This window comes from Hyla sarda, chromosome 8, assembly GCF_029499605.1.
Source record: "Hyla sarda isolate aHylSar1 chromosome 8, aHylSar1.hap1, whole genome shotgun sequence".
In the NCBI taxonomy this organism is placed as follows: Eukaryota; Metazoa; Chordata; class Amphibia; order Anura; family Hylidae; genus Hyla; species Hyla sarda.
Window position 1 is genome coordinate 172037107 of NC_079196.1, and position 26483 is coordinate 172063589.

Below are 26483 nucleotides of genomic sequence, written 5' to 3' on the forward strand. Positions count from 1 at the left end.
GTCATCAGAGAGCAGTTAGACAGAAAACAACAACTCATTTTCAGAAGCTAATAACTATTGGAAGGATTAAGATTTTTAAATAGAAGTAATTTACAAATCTGTTTAACTTTCCTGAGCCAGTTGATATATATAAAAAAGTTTTGGCCTGGAATACCCCTTTAAAATCAATCAAAAGATGCTACAAAAAGACGCAGAAAGCAAGAGACCGCAAACAGCGGTATTAGAAAGGGTGTACTCAGCGCTCTTCCTCAATCAGTAGAATGCTCCTCTCGGTCACAGAGACATGGAGTCGGTGGTATAGTCCAAAAAAACTTTTGGACTATACCACCGACTCCATGTCTCTGTGACCGAGAGGAGCATCCTACTGACCGAGGAAGCGCGCTGAGTACACCCTTTCTAATACCGCTGTTTGCGGTCTCTTGCTTTCCACGTTCCAGACAGTCCAGGAGTTCTCCAGGACGGAGTGGTGCCGGCAGCACTCCTGGGTCTCTACACGAGGACATCTTCCCACTGCCTTGGCGATAAGTGCTTCATGGTGTTGTACTCAAAGTGCAAGGGGAGCAGAACTGTCAAATTCCTCCATTTCCTCCTGTTGCCAAAGGTAACGGCACATTGCTGCGCCTTGTATCTCTGCTTCCTTTTCATATTATCTATCTGCACAAAAAGATGCAGGGTAGCCCTGGCCTAAATGTACTGAATGAAGATGCAAAATATCAGGGTTAGCGTATGGGAACCTTTTGGGTATTACTCCAAACTGTGCTATAGATAGTCTTCTGCTTCTTTATACATAGATGTAGATAAATGTCAGGTCCATGTCCATCCAATTATTGCCTACAAATAAATTAACAGCGGGAGAATAATATTTCAGATAAAAGAGCTGTTAAAGGAGTACTCCAGTGCAGGAACACAGGGAAGTGCGGGGGGGGGGGTTATCCACTGAGACACCCCTGATCTCCTGCATAGCACCCCGCCAGTCCCTAGGAAGGGAGCGTGTTGCCCCCTGCAGGAAGCAGCAATCGGCAGTGCTAAGGTATCTCCAGATATCCCATAGTGTTACATGTAGGGGGTGTGTGGGCCGTCTCTTCGTGCCGGTGGTCGACTTGTCCCATTCCTGGGGACTGCCGGGGTGCTGAGCAGGAGATCACGGGGTCCTATCTGTCGGACCCCTACGATCAGACACTTATCCCCTTTCCTTTGGATAGGACTGGAATACCCCTTTTTTTCCCCATATCTAAACCTTACACATGTTTTTTGTTGGTGCAGACCCTTCCGACCATCTGTAACTTCAACAGGACGAATCAGAAGCATAAGTCACCCAGTGAACCACACAACAGTGGACGGAGATAACCTCATGATGGAGATTTCAGTTATTGGCGGTAATGAAAGAGGGATTTTTATCAGCTCGGTGAAGCCAGGATCAGGAGCAGAAAGGGCTCTTCTAAAGGAAGGACAGCAGCTTATAATGGTGAGCTCAGCAAATCTTTTACTTTATATTATTCCAGAACAGTGTTTTCCAAACAGTGGCTACAAAACTACAACTCCCAGCATGCCTGGACAGCCGAAGGCTGTCCGGGCATGCTGGGAGTTGTAGTTTTGCGACAGCTGGAGACACACTGTTTGGAATACACTGTTCTAGAATAATAAAAAAAGTGTTAAGACAATACAGTGTAGTATGTGTGGTATAATGCCTTTAAAGGGTACCTCTCATCAAAAAAACTTTTGATAAATTATAGATTAATGTATGCAGAATAACTTTACAATTGCATGTTATTAAAAAATATGCTTCTTTCTATTTAATTTTCCTCTTTGAAGAAATGACCACTAGGGGTCTCCCTACCAGTCCTGGCAGCAAGCATTTCAGACTCATGCTGGAGTCCTAAACACTACGAGCTGCCAGTCTGCTTTGTTCACAAAGGAGAACACTCAGAGCTGCCAGCCTGCTTTGTTCACAGCCTGTTTGGCTGTGAACAAAGCAGGCTGGCAGCTCTGAGTGTTTAGGACTCCAGTATGAGTCAGAAATGCTTGCTGACAGGACTGATCGGGAAAAATACAATAGAAAGAAGCATATTTTTCATTAACATGCTATTGGAAAGTTATTCAACATTCATTAATCTAAAATATATCAAAAGTTTATTTGATGAGAGGCACCCTTTAAGAAAAGAGCAAAATGTGGATAAAATGCAATATTGTTTTCCTCGTTACTTTGGTTTTATTTTTATTTAAAATATGTTTTAAAATATACATTTGAATTGAACACATTTCATTTTGCTAGTTAACAGTTAGCTTTAAAGGGGTACTCCCATGGAAAACTTTTTTTTTTTTTTTTTTTAAATCAACTGGTGCCAGAAAGTTAAACAGATTTGTAAATCACTTCTATTAAAAAAAATCTTAATCCTTCCAGTACTTTTTAGTGGCTGTATACTAAAGAGAAATCGCAAAAAGAAATGCATTTCCTCTGATGTCATGACCACAGTGCTCTCTGCTGACTTCTGCTGTCCATTTTAGGAACTGTCCAGAGCAGCATATGTTTGCTATGGGGATTTTCTCCTCCTCTGGACAGTTCCTAAAATGGACAGCAGAGGTCAGCAGAGAGCACTGTGGTCATGACATCAGAGGAAATGCATTTCTTTTTTGGATTTCTCTTTAGTATACAGCCCCTAAAAAGTACTGGAAGGATTAAGATTTCTTAATAGAAGTGATTTACAAATCTGTTTACCTTTCTGGCACCAGTTGATTTAAAAAAAAAAAAAAAAAGTTTTCCATGGGAGTACCCCTTTAAAGTGTTACGGTCATGTAAAAAAGAAAAAAACTTTTGACATATCATAGAGACAGATTTTGATCTGTGGGGGCTGGGTGTTGAGACCCCCATTGATTTCTAGAACAACCAGGGGAAAAAGTGCTCAGCTAAGAACTCCTCTTCCCACTGCGGGATGAAAGAACAAAAAAAACACTGTGCACTATAGGGTGAAACCTGGCAAGTAGCGGGATATGGAGTGTGTGTGTGTGTGTGGGGGGGGGGCAACCTTCCTCTGCATATGGTAAACCAAAGGCCCACAGAGATGTGAACATTTTGGATACGTTTTTAAAGCACATTTTATGGCTCAAAATGTGTTGTCCTTAATGGAGAAATCGAGAAAAAGGTCCTATCCACCCACATGATAGGGGATAAGTAACTGATTACGGAAGGTCCTACCACTGGGATTATCCCACAATCTCCGGAACGGGACCCGGCGCTCAGTGAGAAGCTCCATTCATTTCTATGGAAGTGCCGAAAAGACCCAAGTACAGCACTCGGACGTCATTGGCGCTCCTATAGAAATGAATGAAGCATTTACTGGTAGATAACAAGCGCTCCTCACTAAGAGAGTGCTTCAAAGATAAAACTGAGGTGCAGATAGACTATATACTCTACATTTACTCAAGGGGTCTTTTTACTGATAAGGTGCTGATGCTAAAAGTGCAAGCATTGAGCAGACATAAGGCTCATAGTACATTCACAAAAATAGGTGACGTAATGAGAGGCAGAGTTGTAGACTTTATTTTTCATGCAGTAAATCCAATCCAGCAGGATTGGGTTAACACAAGAAGGTGCTGACTACGCCAAAGTACTAGTGCCATACACATGCAGATGCTAAAATAGGGTGCACAATGCATTAAATACCATATAATACCATCTGATCATCAACTAAATAACTATATAGCTAGACCATGCTTTTCTATCTGACAAATAAAACGTACACGTGGTGTCCCGGTACTGGACTCAGTCCCGTACCTTTGTCATAAGTCCCCACAGTCAGAGTTCCTCCATGCTGGTAGGGCTTTCTTGGTGGGTTAACCCCTAGTCGCCTCCTAATGTCATTAAAAATGTATATATTTTATATATCTTAGTATAGTGTAATGAATGTACAGGACCTTAGGTCATGTGATCACTAATAATTGTGTTATGCTAAGGTTTAAGGACCTTTGGGTCATGTGATGTAACCATAATGCTTTGTGCTAGGACTGACAGGTTTGGGGACCAATAAGCTTTGATCCTGCCCCTTCTGTATATAAGGGCGCTACATCCAATAATCGCTCTCTTTCCCTTGGGATCTCAGAGTAAGCAGATCTGTTATCGCAGTGACAAGACAATCTAGGCCTAAAGCCTTCCACTTCAGCACCTTGTTAAATCGTGAGTTAATCCAGCTCAAATCTCATCAATCCTACGTGACTACTGAACCTAAACATAGCCCTAAATTCAGTGGAACAGCATACATAAGGAATCAAAGCTTATTTACTACAAAGTCCCAGCCAACCTGTGAGGAGCCTAAGTCCCGGTCCTCTGTAAAGACTGTTTGTTATTCATCCTGCATAAAATCTGCAGTAAAATAATTTCAAGTTTATTACAATTCCGGCTGTGGACAATCCTTTATTCCTCCCTATCGTTCTTGGGATGGGTGGCAGTAGGACATATATATCTAGAGGAAGCCCGCACCCTGGCGTCACAACAATCAAGGGTAAATGCTAAACCCTGCAACACTACTCTGCATCACCCCTGTTCACTCTGCATCCCCCAAGCTCACCACATATACAAATAGACTACATTTGGTGTACCTATGGGGCGCCTAGATTATGCCATGGTTGGAACACCTTTTTGCTGGTATTCTGAAATGTATAAAATGGCATATGGAGCTTTTCTGAGGGGGATTTTGCATTGTTCACTATTATAGGCTATGTCCGCATGGAACAGTGGAGCGCGGCAGAACATTCCGGCACTAGGATCTCTTGGGAATGTGCCGTCTCATAGACGGCAATGCATTTCCTTATGGAATCTGCAAAACATGTTCAATGTTTTTGCGGACGCCGGAATCAGGATTTTCGTGGCAGATGTTACTGCTGCTGCGGAAATTCTGCCGTGTGAACAGAGCAGCAGAATCCCATTGAAATCAATGGGACTATGCTGCTGCAGAATGTCCGTGCGGAAGATTCATGTGGAATTCTGCACTGACATTCTCCCGTATAAACATGGCCTTAAGGAATACGGTATGAGCTCTGGTGTGGGTCTTCTTATATAATCTAAGGTATTATTAAAGTATGTAAATGCAATTATGAACGGACTGAGAGTAGGTATGTGTAAGTATGCTGGTAGGTGGCCAAAGTACTTTGCTTCTTAAAATAGCTCAAATTGCTTCCCTAAAGAATGAAATACAGTAGAGATAAAACAGAATAGAAACTTTCAGAAGTCAAGTTTCATAAGTTAGGCAAATATACCCTTTAAAGTTTTTGCAATCCCATAGACGTAATGAAATAGGTACCGTATGCTTTTTGCATGACCTACTTCTAAAGTGCACTGCATAGATAAAAGCTATTAGTATTATTAAAGATGATGGCCAGATCTGCAGCTGCTTCCTTCCTGACACCAGAAGTGAGCAGCCGCCTGATCGAAACCAGTATGGCCAGCTTTAAAGGGGTACTCCTGTGGAAAACTTTTTTTTTTGATCAACTGGTGCCAGAAAGTTAAACAGATTTGTAAATGACTTCTAATAAAAATTCTTAATCCTTCCAGTACTTATTAGCTGCTGAATACTACAGAGGAAATGGTTTTATTTTTGGAGCACAGAGCTCTCTGCTTAAAGGTGTAGTTGGGGAAAAACTTTATATATCTCAAATGGCTCCAGAAAGTTAAACAGATTTGTAAATTACTTCTATTAAAAAATCGTAATCCTTTCAGTACTTATGAGCTTCTGAAGTTAAGGTTGTTCTTTTCTGTCTAAGTCCTCTCTGATGACACCTGTCTCGGGAAACGCCCAGTTTAGAAGAGGTTTGATATGGGGATTTGCTTCTAAACTGGGTGTTTCCCGAGACAGGTGTCATCAGAGAGGACTTAGACAGAAAAGAACAACCTTAACTTCAGAAGCTCATAAGTACTGAAAGGATTAAGATTTTTTAATAGAAGTAATTTACAAATCTCTTTAACTTTCTGGAGCCAGTTGAGAGATATATATATATATATATATATATATATATATATATATATATAAAGTTTTTTCCGGGATAACCCCTTTAATCATGACCACAGTGCTCTCTGCTGACATCTCTGTCCATTTTAAGAACTGTCCAGAGTAGGAAAAAATCCCCATAGAAAACATATGCTGCTCTGGACCGTTCCTAAAATGGACAGAGATGTCAGCAGAGAGCACTGTGGTCATGATATCAGCAGAGAGCTCTGTGTCCAAAAAGAAAACCATTTCCTCTGTAGTATTCAGCAGCTAATAAGTGCCGGAAGGATTAAGATTTTTTTTTTAATAGAAGTAATTTACAAATCTGTTTAACTTTCTGGCACCAGTTGATTAAAAAAAAAAAATTTCCACAGGAGTACCCCTTTAAGGGGTATTATAAATGAGTTGTATATATGTTAAGTGTTCATTCACTGCTCAGCTGAAATGAAAAGCAGGCAGGTTGCATTAAGTAGACACATTACCACACCAGTGGTCTCCAAACAGTAGACCTCCAGCTGTTGCAAAACTACAACTCCATGCATGCCTGGACAGCCGTTGGCTGTCCAGGCATGCTTGGAGTTGCAGTTCTGCAACAGCTGGAGGCCCACCGTTTGGAGAATACAGGATTACACTATTCATTATTTGCACATTTCTACAGCTGGTCTTAGAGAAGTTCTCGGTTGTTAAAACAAAAAGAGGAAGTGTGAGGTTTTAGAGAAATGAAATTTATATCTGATCCAACAATATTATCTTTATTCTCGCAGCTAGATGGATGTATAAAAGGAAGAAAACAATCCGTTCCTATGGACGCATGCACTAAAGAAGAAGCTCACTGGACTATACAAAGATGTAAAGGACCAGTTACTGTCCAATATAAAGTAAATGAGGAAGGTAAAAAATATCCATGAAATTTTTTTAAAACATATTTTTATTAAACATTTTTTTCAAAAATAAAAAACAGTTATAACACATCAAACATCAGGCGCTACGCAGAGCGGCATGAAAGGTCATAAACAGTCGACCGTGTCAGATAGCACAGAAGCCCCCTCCCCCTAGTCCCGATCCCATAAAGTCCATAGCAGTCAGAAGAGCTGAAACGTGGTTGAGCATCTTGTCTGCCACCAGACCTAAACAGTGCTGAGAAAAATGAAAACCCTTCGAACGAGCATGCCATGCATCAAATAAAATCAGGCTAGTCAGGGAGGCGCAGGGTATCCCGTAAGGCTTCTAATCTGTACCATTCCATCCAGCGGAACGGGCGGACGACTTCCCTAATTTCTGACTCCGAGTAGTGTGTAACTATAAAAGATTCCATTTAGCAAAGAATTTCTTAGTACCTGCGTTTTTATGACGTCCATGATATTTTTAATGCTATTTTATCTTTACAAGTGAACACAGATTAGATGGATAGGTATCTATTATTGTCTTATTTTCTGGGGAGCAACAGTCATAACAATGTTTTTTGCAATTGTTAAGCCATGGTATTTGTCACTGAATGAATAATATCTATATTCGTGGCCCATTTCTCTGCAGATGGTTAAACATACTTAGTAAAAATGTCAAAGCTTTGTATGCTGTAGCGGGTATAGCATGGGTATAAGCTAGTTAGACAGAGATCAAAGGGATCAGTGAGCCAACAGTGCAGCTCTGCTAGTGTCCGTACACAACTAAGGCTAAGATCACCCGGCTGTTGTGCTCTGACCCGTTCAGGCTCCGTTTGGTTCTTTTTGTCTGCACCGAACGGATCCTGAATGGGTCCGAGCATATATGACTCCATCCACTGGGTCCCGACAGATCCCACTGACTTGAATAGGGTCCGTCGTGTGTCCGATATTTTACAAGAGTTAAAGACGTGCACTATTTTTCTTTTCATTCAGTTCCTGTCCTTTCCATGAACTCATTGATGGAGATCCCTTTACCGGAGCACAACGGTCGTGTGAATGAGCCCTTATGTGTACCGGCCCACCATAGCAACAGATCTTTAGGAGTTCATATTTAGTGCTTTGACTTTTTTTAGGTTACAGAAAACTGCTAAAAGATCTTGAAGATGGTAAAATTCGCTCTGGAGACTCATTTTTCATCCGTTTGAATCTAAACATTTCGAACCAATTGGACAGCTGCACGATGTCCGTACAATGCGATGAGATTGTTCATGTCCTTGATACCATGCATCAGGGAAGATATGAGTGGCTGTGTGCCCGAATTGATCCATTTACTGACAGAAACCTGGAATACGGGACTATTCCTAGCCACAGCAGGTACAACAGCGACAATTTTCTTTCGTTTACCAGTGCAAAACAGACATGCAAAACTCCTATGTGTGCAATTTCTAATATCAAACCCTAATATCAAACCCTGATTCCGCAACTACAGCTTGTGCTTTAAATCTGTACCGGATCCTGTGAGTGAATACACCCTTAGGGTAGCGTCACACATAATACGAAATACACTGGCATTTTGCTATAAGCAGACAGACAGGGATTCCCTGCCGCAGCCCTTGTGTGTGCAGTATGGTTTGGAGGCGGGCCCATCGTGTCACAGTTACCCCGGCTAGCTTGGCCCGCCTCCAAACCTTACTGCACATACAGGGCTTACCGCCACAGCCCTGGTGTGTGCAGTAAGGTATGAAGGCGGGCCCAGTGTGTCATAGTCACGTCGGCATGCTCAGCCCACCTTCAAAACTTACTGCACACACAGGACTGTGGCAGGAAAACCCTGTGTGTCTGCTCACAGCAAAATGTGCAGCGCATTTCCTGCCGCCTGGCGGATTTCTCATAGCATTAAATATGCTACGTATAAGCTATGTGTAACCCTACCCTAATACAAATTCATCATTATCATCATTATCTATCTAAGGGTGCTTTAACACAATGCAGTACTGGGTCAAAAAAGTATGCAGTTTTTAGTTACACAGTCCAGCTAACAGTTGATTTAATTCTTGCTACCAATTCTGACAAAACATAATTCAACTGAGGGTGCTCTTACACAGGGCAGTTTACAGGTGTGAATCAGGTTTGGATCATAAGGAATTACACAAAATAAAGAACAGATGCTTCTTCTACTTCTGTCTAGTCTAAGTTTACACCATGTATTAAGTAAGCTGTATATTTGTTTTATGCCAAAAATATATCCTTTTTTTTTTTTTTTAAAGAAGTTATGCTATATTTTTTATCACAAATTGCACCAGGTTTTTGCCACAAGCTGTTTTAGTAATCTCCCCTGAAGTTTTACTATCTTTTGCCCTTATCTTTATATTATGCAGACAGAACTTTTATTCCATCACATTTTCTCGGTCATATGATGTTAAAGGGGTATTCCAGGCCAAAACTTTTTTTTTATATATCCACTGGCTCCGGAAAGTTAAACAGATTTGTGAATTACTTCTATTAAAAAATCTTAATCCTTCCAATAGTTATTAGCTTCTGAAGTTGAGTTGCTGTTTTCTGTCTAACTGCTTTCTGATTACTCACGTGACGTGACATCATCATTGAGCAGTTAGACAGAAAACGTCAGAAGCTAATAACTATTGGAAGGATTAAGATTTTTTAATAGAAGTAATTTACAAATCTGTTTAACTTTCCAGAGCCAGTTGATATATAAAAAAAAAGTTTTTGCCTGGAAAACCCCTTTAACTTTTTCCATTCAACAGGGCTCAGCAATTACTTCTCGTGAAGCTTCAAAGATTATTACAAAGAAATAAGGAGGAAAGTGAAGGTTCCAGCAACACATTGCGAGCCATGAAGGTAATGTCATCTCTATTCTGTTCACTGTCAGGCAGGTTTAAAGTGTACCTCTCATGAAACAAACTTTTTATATATTAAAGATAAAGCCCTACTGAACAACTTTTTAATTGCTTTTATTTTTTTAAAAAATTCCTCCTTTCATGTTTTTTTTTTTACTTTAAAAACTTCTCCACTAGGGGTCTCCCTAGCAATTCTGTCAGCAAGCATTTTGGACTCAGTGAGTGAGTGTGAAATCAGCTCAGCACAGCTCCAAGCCTGTCAGTGAGTTAGGCAGGAGGGAGGGAGCAATGAGCTCCTACACAAGCAGGGAGCGAACCGAGAGGATACATTCCCTCTTCTCTTTTTCTCAGTTCCTCTCCCCTCTGTCCACTTTCCACATGGCTAATTATCCATGGACTTGTTGCTATGACCACCTCTGTCTTGAATTGAGCTATTGAAGAGCACAGAAAAAAAGGTTTTTTTTAGGGTTTTTTAAAGCAAAATAAATGCAGGAATAGAGTTAGTCAGAGTCAGAGACAGGTGGGGAGGGGGATTAAGGAAAGTTTAGATGTGATAGGTACTCTTTAAGTCAGGCTCTCTTCACATTAATTTATGTGCATATATCTCTGGAAAATGGCCCTACATATGTGACGAACATAAAGCTCAGGGGTATGCAATTGCATACATTACATTGTCTTCCATTTAAACAAATAATATTTCCAGAATGGGAAATGGTATAAAGAAAATAAATTCAGAGATATAAATAGTTTACACACTTTTAGCCTTTTACGCGCCCCCCCTTCCTGACCAGACACATTAGGGGAAATTTATCAAAACCTGTGGAGGGGCAAAGTTGCCCAGTTGCCTATAGCAACCAATCAGATCACTTCTTACATTCTTAACAAGGCCTATGAAAAATGAAAGAAGCAAGCCGATTGGTTGCTAGGGGAAACTTTGCCTCTCCACAGGTTTTGATAAATCTCCCCCAATGTCATTAAGCTTTTTTCTTGTTCAGTTATTCACAAATGTATGTGCCAGTATTTTTCTGTGATTTATTAGGCTTCATTTTTATATCTTTTTTATAATGTTAAACTTTACATTTTAACCCAGTATTACCAAAAAGTTAAACAATAAAATGAAAATAAGTTTTGTTATATATTATTTTACACATTGTTTCCCCCCTATAAGGTTATACGAAAATGTGAGGGTGTTATTTTAATAGTTCTCCAAACCACTGTGGGTAAAAATACTGTTCACACGACTGGCCTATGTGAAGCTTTATTCTTCTTCCTATTGTGTTTTTAACAAATATGTATCTTTAATCCCTAATGACCTTAGAATGCCCTTCAGCCTGAAGAGTATCCAATGAATGATCCTAAGAGCAGTCCTCGGCTTTCAAGAGCAAGTTTCCTTTTTGGACAAATCGTCCAGGTATCTTTATCGGTGTATTTTATTAATATTTTTAATACTGCATGGTTTTATATACACTTTGTACTTTTGACTTGCATTCACATCTTGGTATATATATATATATATATATATATATATATATATTTGCCTCATAAGTGGGAATATGTTAGCATCTTTTGATATCGCCTGGACAAATGACTTTGATAGAAAACTGCAGGGATAAGTGTTTGATTACTGGGGGGTCTGACCACTGGGACCATTGCCTCTCTATTTACTACCTATGGGAGTGCCAAAGATGAGATACCAGGAAAGGGGGTGGTGGTGGGGGTGCGGAGATGTGTATAAACTACATGGAATACATGTAAATATGTGGAAATGGGGCTACAATAGGATTTTAATTTTATAATTCAGGTCAAAAATGTGGAAATTGTACTAAAAAAAAAAACCTGTAAAAAGAACGTTAGGACTACTATGCACTTACATATGACAAAACAATCCATTATTTTGTAAAAATGTTTGTTTTCAGTTTGTCAAAGGATATGAGAACAAATACAAAAGGATGAACAGCAATGAACGTGTGCGCATGGTGTCATATAGTTCAACCTCTGTTGAAAGTTTGAGGCTCTTATTAGAAAAGCAAGATGGTATGTTTTTTTTTTTTTATTAAATGTTATAATGTGGGTTATATTTCTTTGACTAATTAATTATATAGCCTTCGGACTTTGTGTATTGGCGCAATTCAGATTTGGAAAATACTTGCAAAATATAAAGTCGTAAAGTGAAGTCGATTCTTATCTACCATGTCCCATTAGTAATTCTTTTGTCTTTGTATGAGGCAAGAAGGTCTTTAGGCCACCTCAGGCAAGGGCCAGGTGCCACTGCTACTGAGCTATCCTCTTCTCTCATGTACATACATTGGGAAGCTATTATATTTTATTACTGTAGCGTCTTTTCCTCATTTGAATAACTAGGACCAATGAGAACATCTTTAACTATGTAATATATTTATTTTTTATTGTTCAATGTGTTTCATGTAACTTCCACTAGATTTGGAACAAGATAATGACCTAAGAAAAAGCCTGGACCTGGTACCTTACAGTTCAGTTCGTCCGATCCACGTTGAGAAGAGGAGACCAGTGCTCTTTTCTCCTAGCACACTGGCCAAAACCATTATTCAAAAAGTGCTTAACTCTTCTGGTGCTTTAGAGTTCAATATATGTAAGCCAGGTAAGTGTCCTCAAGGTTAACCTGCAAATATTTGATTGAATGATACATATGGCAAAATCTTTTTTTCTTTAAAAACCAAAAATAGTTTACTATTTTTTATTGAGGTGGGGTGGATTGTATGGGGAAGTAATGTACAAAATGAAATGAGGTGATCCAGCACCTCCGAAATTGCTTTATTCAGTAAAAGGCCTACACCACAAGTGTCAGCATACCTAAGAGGTCATCAGACGCATTTCATGCACATGCTAGCTCTTCATCAGTGATGTCCAAACCTCCTCACTAACCGTCTTAAAGGGGTACTCTGCCCAAAACATCTTATCCCCTATCCAAAGGATAGGGGATAAGATGTCTGATTGTGGGGGTCCCACCATTGGGGACCCCTGCCATCTCTACAGCGCCACCCCGCCATCATCTCTACAGAGCAAACTGGCTCTGTGCGTGATGACGGGTGATGCAGCGGACAGAGCATTGTGGCGTCATGGCTATGCCCCTGTGACATCCCCTTCCACCCACTCAATACAAGTTTATGGGAGGGGGCGTGGTGATCATATTAAGGGGTGGGACATGACATCACAGGGGCAGAGCCGTGACATCACCATGCTCCGTCCCGTGTATCGCCCATCATCATGCACATAGCCAGTTTGCTCTGTAGTGATAACAGCGGGGTGCCACTGCAGAGATTGCGGGGGTCCCCAGTGGCGGGACCCCCGTGATCAGACGTCTTATCCCCTATCCAAAGGAGATGTCTGGGGCGGAGTATCTGAAGGGAGGAGGGAAGTTTCACTCTAATCATGCTTCGACATGAGAGCATGGAAGGGTACTATAGATATATCATGGAATAGGTTAGATATACTTAAAAAATTGCGACATGATAGCAAAGCACATGAAGATTAAATGGAAAATAAGTGTCTAGCAAGCCCTGCTAAGTGAAAGTGTGTAAGAAAAACTTTCTTCTGGCCTGGGCTTATTTCTGTTTATAGGCATGACTCTTCCTAATAAAAGGGAACCTGTCACATTGATAATGCAGTCCCACCAGGCATTATGTTATAGAACAGGAGGAGCTGAGCAGATTGATATATATAGTTTTAGGAAATATTCCAGGATAACTTGTCATTTATTTAGGTAAACCTCTGCTCATTCTGGGGATAAGAAGTCAAGTGGGTCTACTTGGTGATTGACAGCTACATGTGTATAAATGGGCTTACGGAGAGAGCTGTCATTCATGATTGGCACCACCCTCTTGTGACTTATCCGAGAATGAGCAGAGATTTACATGAATAAAATACAAATTGTCCTAGAACTTTAGATACCTGCAGATCGAATGGTATTTTCCACATTGCAGGTTCCCTTTAGGGTACATTCCCACACGGCGTATTTGCTGCGTATTTGCTGCTGCTTATTTTATTTTCTCTGTTGAAGTCAATGGGTAGGAAAATACGCAGCACCAAATACGCAGCAAATACGCAGCAAAATACGCTGTGTGGGAACGTACCCTTATAAGGTATCTGTTGTTTTAAGAAACTTTTGACATGTTGAAGGTCCAAATTCTTATACCACCAACTGCTACTAAAACAAGTAGACTGCAGATCTCAGTTAAGGGAGATTCTTTAAATCAACCGGTGACAAAAAGTAATACAGATTTGCAAATTACTTCTATTTAAACATTTTATGCCTTCTTTTACTTAAAGGGGTACTCCGCCCCTGGCATCTTATCCCCTATCCAAAGGATAGGGGATAAGACGTTAGATCACTGTGGTGCCACTGCTGGGGACCCCGGGGATCGCCGCTGCGGCACCCCGCTATCATTACTGCGCAGAGCGAGTTCGCTCTGTGCGTAATGACGGGCAATACAGGGGCCGGAGCAACGTGACGTCATGGCTCCGCCCCTCATGACATCACGGCCTGTCTCCTTAATGCAAGTCTATGGCAGGGGGCGTGACAACCGCCACGCCCCTCCCATAGACTTGTTTTGACGGGGGTGGGCCGTGACGTCACGAGGGGCGGAGCCGTGACGTAACGATGCTCCGGCCCCTGTTTTGCCCGTCATTACGTGCAGAGCGATCTCGCTGTGCACAGTAATGATAGCGGGGTGCTGCAGCAGCGATCCCCGGGGTCCCCAGCAGGGGGACCCCGGCGATCTGACATCTTTGGATAGGGGATAAGATGTCTAGGGGCGGAATACCCCTTTAAGTGCTGTATGCTCCAGAGGAAGTTGTGTAGTTCTTTTCTGTCTGAACACAGTGTTCTCTGCTAACACCTCTGTCCATGTCAGGAACTGTCCAGAGCATAAGAAAATCTCCATAGCAAACCTTTCCCGCTCTGGACAGTTCCTGACATGGACAGAGGTGTCAGCAAAGAGCACTGTGGTCACATTGAAAAGAACTACACAACTTCCTCCAGAACATACAGCATCTATTAAGTACTAGAAGGATAAGATTTTTTAATATAAATAATTTACTAAAACTTTCTGGCACCAGTTGATAAAAAAAAAAGATTTCCATCTGTAGAATCCTTTAAGCACTGTGCCTATTTATTACCACTCGAGGCTGCCCGGCTCTCCTTAGCAAGCTGATCATGCCGAGTACAGATTTATAAAATGCCTGTAAGACTTGTCAGAAGTTTCTACCACACAAATGTTCCCCGTTCCATGTATTGTCATAGATTAGAGTATATTTCACTTGCTTGAAAATATGTATCCATTATTAATGCAGATAGACAGTATCTATGAGGGACATTTATCAATGTTCGCTTATGTATTCCTTTTTTTAGTAATTTTTTCCTTACTTTTTTTTTGCTTATGTGTGACTTATTTATCAACTGCTTTCAGCCTGTTGATAATTTTCTTTCACGTAAGCAATTTTTCCTTTTTTACTTTGGTTGTAGCTTTTTCTGCTCCATGTTGGAGCTGGAGTAAATTTAGTCAATTTTTAACCTTGTTGCGACTTTTTTTTTGCGCAGTTGCGACTGTCGCAGTTGATAAATACCCGACTAAAGCAAATCCATTTTGAAAAATTTACTACGTAAGTAAGTTTGAATTTTCTTGCTTTTCTTGTTCTTCATGCGAAATTGTCGCACGAAAACACACGTAGTCGCAGTTGCGACAATTTTGCGACAATTATACTAAAGAAAACCTGACTAAACCCGTTGATAAATGTCCATCATCATGTGCATTTTAACCCTAGAAAGTGGAATAAAAGAAGTTTTCCTGAAGAAACAGAAAACAGAGACAATTATCTATTCAAGAGAAAGGAGCCTGAGCACATATGAGTGGATCACTCCGGCTAATGTTGAATCTGTTGTTTCTAAGGTATGCTAAAATAAAACATACCTTCATATTGTGAGAGAAATGTGAAAAACTAACATTCTGGAGAAACTTATTCCAATATCACCACTGACCAATGTGCTTCATAGACCTGGCTTTAGAGGGTTTTTCTCAGTATATCATATTTTAACACAGTACAGTGACCCCTCGACCTACGATGGCCCCGACATACGATAATTTCAACATGCGATGGCCTCTCAGAGGCCATCGCATGTTGAAGGCAGCATCAACATACGATGCTTTTGTATGTCGGGGCCATCGCATAAACGGCAGCACAGCTGCCACCGGATAGGCGTTTAGGGTGCCCCGTGTGGTCCGGTGTCGATCACTTACCTGTCCTCGGGGCTCCGGCGCGTCCTCTTCAGGATCTCCTGCATCGGCGGCGCTCTTCATCGTCATCATCACGTCGCTGCGCACGCCGTCCCATCATCCAATAGGAGTGGCGTGCGTAGCGACGTGATGGCGGCGACGGAGAGCGAGGATGCCGGGGAAGCGGAGGCCTTGCCGGAGCGTCGAGATAGACGGCGACATCCCGGGCAGCGGTGACGGTCCGGAGAGCCGGGGACACGTGAGTACAACTTCCTCTAACAGTGGTCTTCAACCTGCGGACCTCCAGATGTTGCAAAACTACAACTCCCAGAATGCCCGGACAGCCATTGGCTGTCTGGGCATGCTGGGTGTTGTAGTTTTGCAACATCTGGAGGTCCGCAGGTTGTAGGCCACTGTCCTATACTTTACATTTCACGGATCCCTCAACATACGATGGTTTCAACAAACGATGGTCCATTTGGAACGGATTACCATCGTATGTTGAGGGACCACTGTATTTCCAAACCAGTGTGCCTCCAGCTGTTACAAAACTACAACTCTCCCGGACAGCCGTTGGCTGGAAGTTATAGTTTTGCAACAGCTGGAGGCATACTGGTTGGGAAACACTGTTCTAAAATGAAAGTCAGGCATATCAGTGTCACATTGTTGCTGATATCTAGAACAGAATGGCCTGGCCTTCATTGTCATGTGTACTGTGTACAACTATCATGCACTCCCAGCTGAACTTACCTATCAAAAATGCTCCATGACCAATACAAAAAAAATAATAACATGGAAGGAAAAATACTGTCTTTTGGTTGTTTTGTCATTTATGTTAGGATTTCGGATAACTGAGGATGACCTCATACCTACATACATTTTAATACAGTAATCCCTCGAGATGCAATGGCCTCGACATACATTATTTTCAACATATGATAGCCTCTCAGAGGCCATCGTATGTTGAAAGCAGTATCGACATACGATACTTTTTGTTGGGGCCATCATTAAAATTTGTGGTCCTCCAGTAGCGCTGGCTGCCGCAGCTGCTACCGGACTACCGCTGGGCTATTAAGCAGGTTTACATACCGGTGCATGCCGGAGCAGCTAACCCCCGTGGTGCCGGTGCAGCCTCCTTGCGGCGCGCGGATCCTCACTGTCATGTGACAATGTATTGTCACATGACAGTGACGTTGCCGGTCTGCGCCTCAGTCGAGGAGCACCGCCAGGAGTGGAAGACGCGGAGCTGGTGAGTGCTCATTTGCATGGCAGCGGCGGCGTTAACCCCTCACCCCATGGCAGCGGCGGAGTTAACCCCTCACCCCATGACAGTGTCATGGAGTTAACTTAACCCTTCACCCCATGGCAGCGGCAGTGTTAACACCTCACACAGCGGCAGCGATAAAACTGCTGCTGCCATGGGGTGAAGGATCAAGTTAACCCCTCACTCCATGGCAGCGGTAGCGTTAACCCCCCTCTCTTAAGCGCAGCACAAATCCCCAGGCCTGGCCCATAGCCCCACCAGGCCTTGCCCATAGCCCCACCAGGCCTGGTCCAAAGCCCCCACCTCGGGCCTGGCCCAAAGCCCCCACCTCGGGCCTGGCCCAAAGCCCCCACCTCGGGCCTGGCCCAAAGCCCCCACCTTGGGCCTGGCCCAAAGCCCCCACCAGGCCTGGCCCAAAGCCCCCACCAGGCCTAGCCCAAAGCCCCACCAGGCCTGGCCCATAGCCCCACCAGGCCTGGCCCATAGCCCCACCAGGCCTGGCCCAAAGCCCCCCAGGCCTGGCCCATAGCCCCCACCTCGGGCCTGGCCCAAAGCCCCAACCTCTGGCCTGGCCCAAAGCCCCCACCTCAGGCCCCTGGTTGAAATTTCATGGACTCAGAAACCAATTACCAGTTTTCCATAGAGATATGTACTCAACATATGATGGTCTCGAGGCTCCGGAACCAATTACCAGTTTTCCATAGACATATGTACTCAACATATGATGGTTTCAAGATATGATGGTCCTTCCGGAACCAATTACCATCATATGTTGAGGGACCACTGTATAAGAAAAATTGTTCTGAGGGTTAAAGGGAAAGTAACATTTAGAAAAAAAATTGGACCTCTGGGACCCCTAGTGATTTCCTGTACAGTGCTCCGACTCTCCTCGCACACAGAGCGGGGGTCGACTCGCACTTTCCTGTTATCTACTGTATATGGGAGAGCTAGAGATACACGAATACTGTATCTCTGGCTTTCATATTGGGATGCCATGGGGATACATTTTCCTACGTTGGACTTCTGTACGTTCCTTCTGTAGAGTAGGGATGTTTAAATACATCAGTCTTTATTCTTAGGCCCCTTCTACATCATGTAGGGGATCCACTTCCATATGTCTTTTTAGATCATTCTCTAAGAAAATATTAAAACATGTTTCCACTCTCCCTTGAGAACTGCTGTTAGTCTTCATTTGATCTGAATGGACTATAAGACAGTTTCCCACCAACACATATAACTGTCCGTATTACTGCTGCAAGTCTTTGTCTATGGTTCCAATAACCATGTACAGACATCATCATAGATCTCTATGATGCTGATAAACCAGCAATGTGCCAGGGTTTACTACAGTACAATGCCCAAATTTGCTCCGTACCCCTCTATCTCTATGACAGATTGCACTACATGGAAGTGACAGACCTTCTTCATGTAGACTAGTCTGATAGGAGCATGCTTAGTGGCTGAAGCTGAGGTTTGCCCCATAGTTCCACTTCTCTTTGCTTGTTATGCACTACTGGAGGAGAGTTTCAAGTGATGACCCCCCCTTGTTGCCTAAAATGGATTAGTACATTTTAGGTATTTATGTTATCCTAGCGCATTAAGGAGAGAATAAAGGAAACATGTCAGCAGGTTCATTCTGCCCTAGCCACATGCTGCATTAAAGATAGACAGATTCCCTTTTTATGTGCTGCAACACTTAAAGGGCTAGTGTTATCTAAAACAACTTTTGACATGTTGTCCAGGCATGTCAAAAGTTGAGATCACACTGGTCCCAGTCCTGAGATCCACTGTAATCGCTAGTTACAGCCAGGAGAAGAGTGCAGTAGCGCGTGCCTAACTTCCCAGCTGTCAATCACATCTGACCTTTTCTCTGCATAAGTCAATTGAGTTAAAAGCTTGGATCTGCCGGCCTGCCGGGCAGTGGAGCATACTGCTACGCACTTCCCCAGCTTACAACTAGTGATCTCAGAAGTGGGACCTAGTGTGATCTCAACTTTGAACATGTCTATGCAACTGGTCAAAAGTTGTTTTAAATGACACAAACGGTTTAAAGGGGTATTCCAGGATTTCTTTTTTTTGTTCTTCAGCCTTTGAGCCCATGATACCAAGTAATAATACAGTGTAATATGCTTGATTCCTTCCATGCGCAGCGGCAGTGTCCCATTTTCATGCACTAGACCCAAACCTGAAAGTGCTGTAGTGCAAGTCTTTTTATTTTACTGTTGCCTCTGACCTTTCCCAGCATTCCATGCGGTCAGAGACAATATGTCATAAATCACATGGTCTCCAGGGGGTGTGGCTATTCTTCAGTGGGTGGGGAGATAGCAGGGTGGAAGGGAATTACTAAAGTAATGCTATCCACCCACCCACTGTAGCATAGCATATTTGTTTTTCTCACTTACAATTTTGCTATCTACAGTATATTACAACATTTTCCTAAAAGTGTGCAATTTTCAGTTAGGCTTTTTGGCCTTATATTAAGCTGACAGTTCCTGTTCTGTACAGATTAATTTCCAGCAGCATCCTCTTTATCATCACAGACAGGAGTGCAGTGGAAGGTAACATCACTATATAGATAAGACACCATTCACACCGTAGAATGACCTCTGTACTGATTACAGAGCATGCCTTTAAATTGCTCCCATTATTGTGAATAGTGTTTGCTACAGACTATTGTGTCCATGTCCATAGGTCTTGCTGTAAAGTATATTTCTAAACTCTAAATGCAGTTAAAACAGCTCAGTCAAGATTCCTTGATAATAAGTGTACAAAAATTAAATTAAAAATTTTGCTATCAGAAAATATAAACAAATGAGAAAATAATAACATGTTTTGTTACTGCTGAGGTGAAGTGGATCCGCTGTACCTGTGTGGATGATGACATGGGCCGTACCAGGGAATGGAGTCTAAGGTGCCCGCCGCAAAGCGGGATGGACTCGCTGCGGCATGCGGCACCCAGGTCGCTACCCCTGATAAGACTCGCCCACACAGGCGGACGAGATGTAACGTGGTACTGGAAGGATGAGGCAACACATAGTCAGGACAGGCAGAAGGTCAGGGCTGGCGGCACAGTAGCAAGGTCAGGTCACGTAGCTAGAGGTCAGAGGGCAGGCGGCACAGAAGCAAGGTCAGGATACGTAGCAATAGGGTCTGATACACGGCAAGACACAAACTTAATATTTTCTCTTAGGCTGATAAGGCACAAAGATCCGGCAAGGGTCAAAGGGAAGTGCCTGTACTTATAGGGTCATGGAGAAGCAAGAACCAACTAAATGTGTACTGACCTTTTAAATTTCACAGAGCCGGTGCATGCGCGCCCTGAGAGGCAGGGACATGCGCGCCGGCAAGCAGGAAGCGTACGGGGACAACGGGGAAGGTAAGACACAGCGGGCAGGCTGCCATCACATCGCGGGATGCGAATCGCAGTACGGAGTATACCGGGCAGCGGAGGAGGAGTGCGTCCGCGGCCAGCATGTCTGACCGCGGCGCGACTCCTAACATTTTTCAGTATCTGTCTCCAATCAGCAAAAAAAATCACGTTCTTTTTTTCTAATCTGTTTCTATTTTCTGATTGTAATTTTTGCATTTTATTTTTTGTGCATTATTATGGGGGCTTTTGTGGTGACCCAGGGAGTTGCAGGAGAGGAGAGGCTGCATGTGTTGGTACTATAGAGGGACCCCTGAAGCACGTCCAAGTGTACTGTGTACTGGTTGTTACGCCGAGCGCTCCGGGTCCCCGCTCCTCCCCGGAGCGCTCGCTTCTCTCTCGCTACCGCAGCGCTCCGGGCAGCTCCACTGACCCGGTGCGCTGCGATACCGTCTCCAGCCGGGATGCGATTCGCGATGCGGGTAGCGCCCGCTCGCGATGCGCATCCCGGCTCCCGTACCTGACTCGCTCTCCGTCTGTCCTGTCCCGGCGCGCGCGGCCCCGCTCCCTAGGGCGCGCGCGCGCCGGGTCTCTGCGATTTAAAGGGCCACTGCGCCGCTGATTGGCGCAGTGGTTCCAATTAGTGTGTTCACCTGTGCACTCCCTATTTATACTTCACTTCCCCTTCACTCCCTCGCCGGATCTTGTTGCCATTGTGCCAGTGAAAGCGTTTCCTTGTGTGTTCCTAGCCTGTGTTCCAGACCTCCTGCCGTTGCCCCCGACTACGATCCTTGCTGCCTGCCCCGACCTTCTGCTACGTCCGACCTTGCTTCTGTCTACTCCCTTGTACCGCGCCTATCTTCAGCAGTCAGAGAGGTTGAGCCGTTGCTAGTGGATACGACCTGGTCACTACCGCCGCAGCAAGACCATCCCGCTTTGCGGCGGGCTCTGGTGAAAACCAGTAGTGACTTAGAACCGATCCACTAGCACGGTCCACGCCAATCCCTCTCTGGCACAGAGGATCCACTACCTGCCAGCCGGCATCGTGACAGTAGATCCGGCCATGGATCCCGCTGAAGTTCCTCTGCCAGTTGTCGCCGACCTCACCACGGTGTTCGCCCAGCAGTCACAACAGATAGCGCAACAAGGCCAACAGCTGTCTCAACTGACCGTGATGCTACAGCAGCTACTACCACAGCTTCAGCAATCATCTCCTCCGCCAGCTCCTGCACCTCCTCCGCAGCGAGTGGCCGCTTCTGGTCTACGACTATCCTTGCCGGATAAATTTGATGGGGACTCTAAATTCTGCCGTGGCTTTCTTTCCCAATGTTCCCTGCACTTGGAGATGATGTCGGACCAGTTTCCTACTGAAAGGTCTAAGGTGGCTTTCGTAGTCAGCCTTCTGTCTGGAAAAGCTCTGTCTTGGGCCACACCGCTCTGGGACCGCAATGACCCCGTCACTGCCTCTATACACTCCTTCTTCTCGGAAATTCGAAGTGTCTTTGAGGAACCTGCCCGAGCCTCTTCTGCTGAGACTGCCCTGTTGAACCTGGTCCAGGGTAATTCTTCCGTTGGCGAGTACGCCGTACAATTCCGTACTCTTGCTTCAGAATTATCCTGGAATAATGAGGCCCTCTGCGCGACCTTTAAAAAAGGCCTATCCAGCAACATTAAAGATGTTCTGGCCGCACGAGAAATCCCTGCTAACCTACATGAACTCATCCATCTTGCCACTCGCATTGACATGCGTTTTTCCGAAAGGCGTCAGGAGCTCCGCCAGGATATGGACTTTGTTCGCACAAGGCGTTTTTTCTCCCCGGCTCCTCTCTCCTCTGGTCCCCTGCAATCCGTTCCTGTGCCTCCCGCCGTGGAGGCTATGCAGGTCGACCGGTCTCGCCTGACACCTCAAGAGAGGACACGACGCCGCATGGAGAATCTCTGCCTGTACTGTGCCAGTACCGAACACTTCCTGAAGGATTGTCCTATCCGTCCTCCCCGCCTGGAAAGACGTACGCTGACTCCGCACAAAGGTGAGACAGTCCTTGATGTCTACTCTGCTTCTCCACGTCTTACTGTGCCTGTGCGGATATCTGCCTCTGCCTTCTCCTTCTCTACTATGGCCTTCTTGGATTCCGGATCTGCAGGAAATTTTATTTTGGCCTCTCTCGTCAACAGGTTCAACATCCCAGTGACCAGTCTCGCCAGACCCCTCTACATCAATTGTGTAAACAATGAAAGATTGGACTGTACCATATGTTTCCGCACGGAGCCCCTTCTAATGTGCATCGGACCTCATCACGAGAAGATTGAATTTTTGGTCCTCCCCAATTGCACTTCCGAAATCCTCCTTGGACTACCCTGGCTTCAACTCCATTCCCCAACCCTGGATTGGTCCACTGGGGAGATCAAGAGTTGGGGGCCCTCTTGTTTTAAGGACTGCCTAAAACCGGTTCCCAGTACCCCTTGCCGTGACTCTGTGGTTCCCCCTGTAACCGGTCTTCCTAAGGCCTATATGGACTTTGCGGATGTTTTTTGCAAAAAACAAGCTGAGACTCTACCTCCTCACAGGCCTTATGATTGTCCTATTGACCTCCTCCCGGGCACTACTCCACCCCGGGGCAGAATCTATCCTCTGTCCGCCCCAGAGACTCTTGCTATGTCGGAATACATCCAGGAAAATTTAAAAAAAGGCTTTATCCGTAAATCCTCCTCTCCTGCCGGAGCCGGATTTTTCTTTGTGTCCAAAAAAGATGGCTCTCTACGTCCTTGCATTGACTACCGCGGTCTTAATAAAATCACGGTAAAAAAACGCTACCCCCTACCCCTCATCTCTGAACTCTTTGATCGCCTCCAAGGTGCCCACATCTTTACCAAACTGGACTTAAGAGGTGCTTATAATCTCATCTGCATCAGAGAGGGGGATGAATGGAAAACGGCATTTAACACTAGAGATGGACACTTTGAGTATCTGGTCATGCCCTTTGGCCTGTGCAACGCCCCTGCCGTCTTCCAAGACTTTGTTAATGAAATTTTTCGTGATCTCTTATACTCCTGTGTTGTTGTATATCTGGACGATATCCTGATTTTTTCTGCCAATCTAGAAGAACACCGCCAGCATGTCCGTATGGTTCTTCAGAGACTTCGTGACAATCAACTTTATGCCAAGATAGAGAAATGTCTGTTTGAATGCCAATCTCTTCCTTTCCTAGGATACTTGGTCTCTGGCCAGGGACTCCAAATGGATCCAGACAAACTCTCTGCCGTCTTAGATTGGCCACGCCCCTCCGGACTCCGTGCTATCCAACGTTTTTTGGGGTTCGCCAATTATTACAGGCAATTTATTCCACATTTTTCTACCGTTGTGGCTCCTATCGTGGCTTTAACCAAAAAAAATGCCAATCCCAAGTCTTGGCCTCCTCAAGCGGAAGACGCCTTTAAACGGCTCAAGTCTGCCTTTTCTTCGGCTCCCGTGCTCTCCAGACCTGACCCATCTAAACCCTTCCTATTGGAGGTTGATGCCTCCTCTGTAGGAGCTGGAGCGGTCCTTCTACAAAAAAATTCTTCCGGGCATGCTGTTACTTGTGGTTTTTTTTCTAGGACCTTCTCTCCGGCGGAGAGGAACTACTCCATCGGGGATCGAGAGCTTCTAGCCATTAAATTAGCACTTGAGGAATGGAGGCATCTGCTGGAGGGATCAAGATTTCCAGTTATTATTTACACCGATCACAAGAACCTCTCCTATCTCCAGTCTGCCCAACGGCTGAATCCTCGCCAGGCCAGGTGGTCTCTGTTCTTTGCCCGATTTAATTTTGAAATTCACTTTCGGCCTGCCGATAAGAACATTAGGGCCGATGCTCTCTCTCGTTCCTCGGATGCCTCGGAAGTTGAACTCTCTCCGCAACACATCATTCCTCCTGACTGCCTGATTTCCACTTCTCCAGCCTCCATCAGGCAAACTCCTCCAGGAAAGACCTTCGTCTTTCCACGCCAACGCCTCGGAATCCTCAAATGGGGTCACTCCTCCCATCTCGCAGGTCATGCAGGCATCAAGAAATCTGTGCAACTCATCTCTCGCTTCTATTGGTGGTCGACTCTGGAGACGGATGTCGTGGACTTTGTGCGAGCCTGCACTGTCTGTGCCCGGGATAAGACTCCTCGCCAGAAGCCCGCTGGTTTTCTTCATCCTCTGCCTGTCCCCGAACAGCCTTGGTCTCTGATTGGTATGGATTTTATTACAGACCTACCCCCATCCCGTGGCAACACTGTTGTTTGGGTGGTCGTTGATCGATTCTCCAAGATGGCACATTTCATCCCTCTTCCTGGTCTTCCTTCAGCGCCTCAGTTGGCTAAACAATTTTTTGTACACATTTTTCGTCTTCACGGGTTGCCCACACAGATAGTCTCGGATAGAGGCGTCCAATTTGTGTCAAAATTCTGGAGGGCTCTCTGTAAACAACTCAAGATTAAATTAAACTTTTCTTCTGCATATCATCCTCAATCCAATGGACAAGTAGAAAGAATTAACCAGGTCTTGGGTGATTATTTACGACATTTTGTTTCCTCCCGCCAGGATGATTGGGCAGATCTTCTACCATGGGCCGAATTCTCGTATAACTTTAGAGTCTCTGAATCTTCCTCCAAATCCCCATTTTTCGTGGTGTACGGCCGTCACCCTCTTCCCCCCCTCCCTACTCCCTTGCCCTCTGGTTTGCCCGCTGTAGATGAAGTGACTCGTGATCTTTCCACCATATGGAAAGAGACCCAAGATTCTCTTTTACAGGCTTCATCTCGCATGAAAAAGTTTGCCGATAAGAAAAGAAGAGCTCCCCCCATTTTTGCTCCCGGAGACAAGGTATGGCTCTCCGCTAAATATGTCCGCTTTCGTGTCCCCAGTTACAAACTGGGTCCACGCTATCTTGGTCCTTTCAAAGTCTTGTGCCAAATTAATCCTGTCTCTTACAAACTTCTTCTTCCTCCTTCTCTCCGTATTCCTAATGCCTTTCATGTCTCTCTTCTTAAACCACTCATCATCAACCGTTTCTCTCCCAAATTAGTTTCTCCCACTCCTGTCTCCGGTTCTTCTGACGTCTTCTCAGTGAAAGAGATACTGGCCTCCAAGACGGTCAGAGGAAAAAGGTTCTTTTTGGTGGATTGGGAGGGCTGTGGACCTGAAGAGAGATCCTGGGAACCTGAGGACAACATCCTAGACAAAAGTCTGCTCCTCAGGTTCTCAGGCTCTAAGAAGAGGGGGAGACCCAAGGGGGGGGGTACTGTTACGCCGAGCGCTCCGGGTCCCCGCTCCTCCCCGGAGCGCTCGCTTCTCTCTCGCTACCGCAGCGCTCCGGGCAGCTCCACTGACCCGGTGCGCTGCGATACCGTCTCCAGCCGGGATGCGATTCGCGATGCGGGTAGCGCCCGCTCGCGATGCGCATCCCGGCTCCCGTACCTGACTCGCTCTCCGTCTGTCCTGTCCCGGCGCGCGCGGCCCCGCTCCCTAGGGCGCGCGCGCGCCGGGTCTCTGCGATTTAAAGGGCCACTGCACCGCTGATTGGCGCAGTGGTTCCAATTAGTGTGTTCACCTGTGCACTCCCTATTTATACTTCACTTCCCCTTCACTCCCTCGCCGGATCTTGTTGCCATTGTGCCAGTGAAAGCGTTTCCTTGTGTGTTCCTAGCCTGTGTTCCAGACCTCCTGCCGTTGCCCCCGACTACGATCCTTGCTGCCTGCCCCGACCTTCTGCTACGTCCGACCTTGCTTCTGTCTACTCCCTTGTACCGTGCCTATCTTCAGCAGTCAGAGAGGTTGAGCCGTTGCTAGTGGATACGACCTGGTCACTACCGCCGCAGCAAGACCATCCCGCTTTGCGGCGGGCTCTGGTGAAAA

General features: G+C 44.8%; 1 protein-coding gene across 7 annotated transcripts in view; it reads left to right on the forward strand.

The window, feature by feature from the left end:
- Positions 1 to 26483, forward strand: part of CARD11 (caspase recruitment domain family member 11) — a 100140-nt gene that overhangs the window by 69606 nt on the left and 4051 nt on the right. For all 7 annotated transcript variants that reach the window (XM_056534339.1, XM_056534342.1, XM_056534340.1 and 4 more), the window contains 8 exons: positions 1264 to 1465; positions 6743 to 6869; positions 7996 to 8236; positions 9628 to 9721; positions 11039 to 11131; positions 11637 to 11754; positions 12158 to 12337; positions 15520 to 15644. In XM_056534339.1, the coding sequence (XP_056390314.1) occupies positions 1264 to 1465; positions 6743 to 6869; positions 7996 to 8236; positions 9628 to 9721; positions 11039 to 11131; positions 11637 to 11754; positions 12158 to 12337; positions 15520 to 15644 (1180 nt within the window). The remainder of the gene's footprint in view (positions 1 to 1263; positions 1466 to 6742; positions 6870 to 7995; positions 8237 to 9627; positions 9722 to 11038; positions 11132 to 11636; positions 11755 to 12157; positions 12338 to 15519; positions 15645 to 26483) is intronic.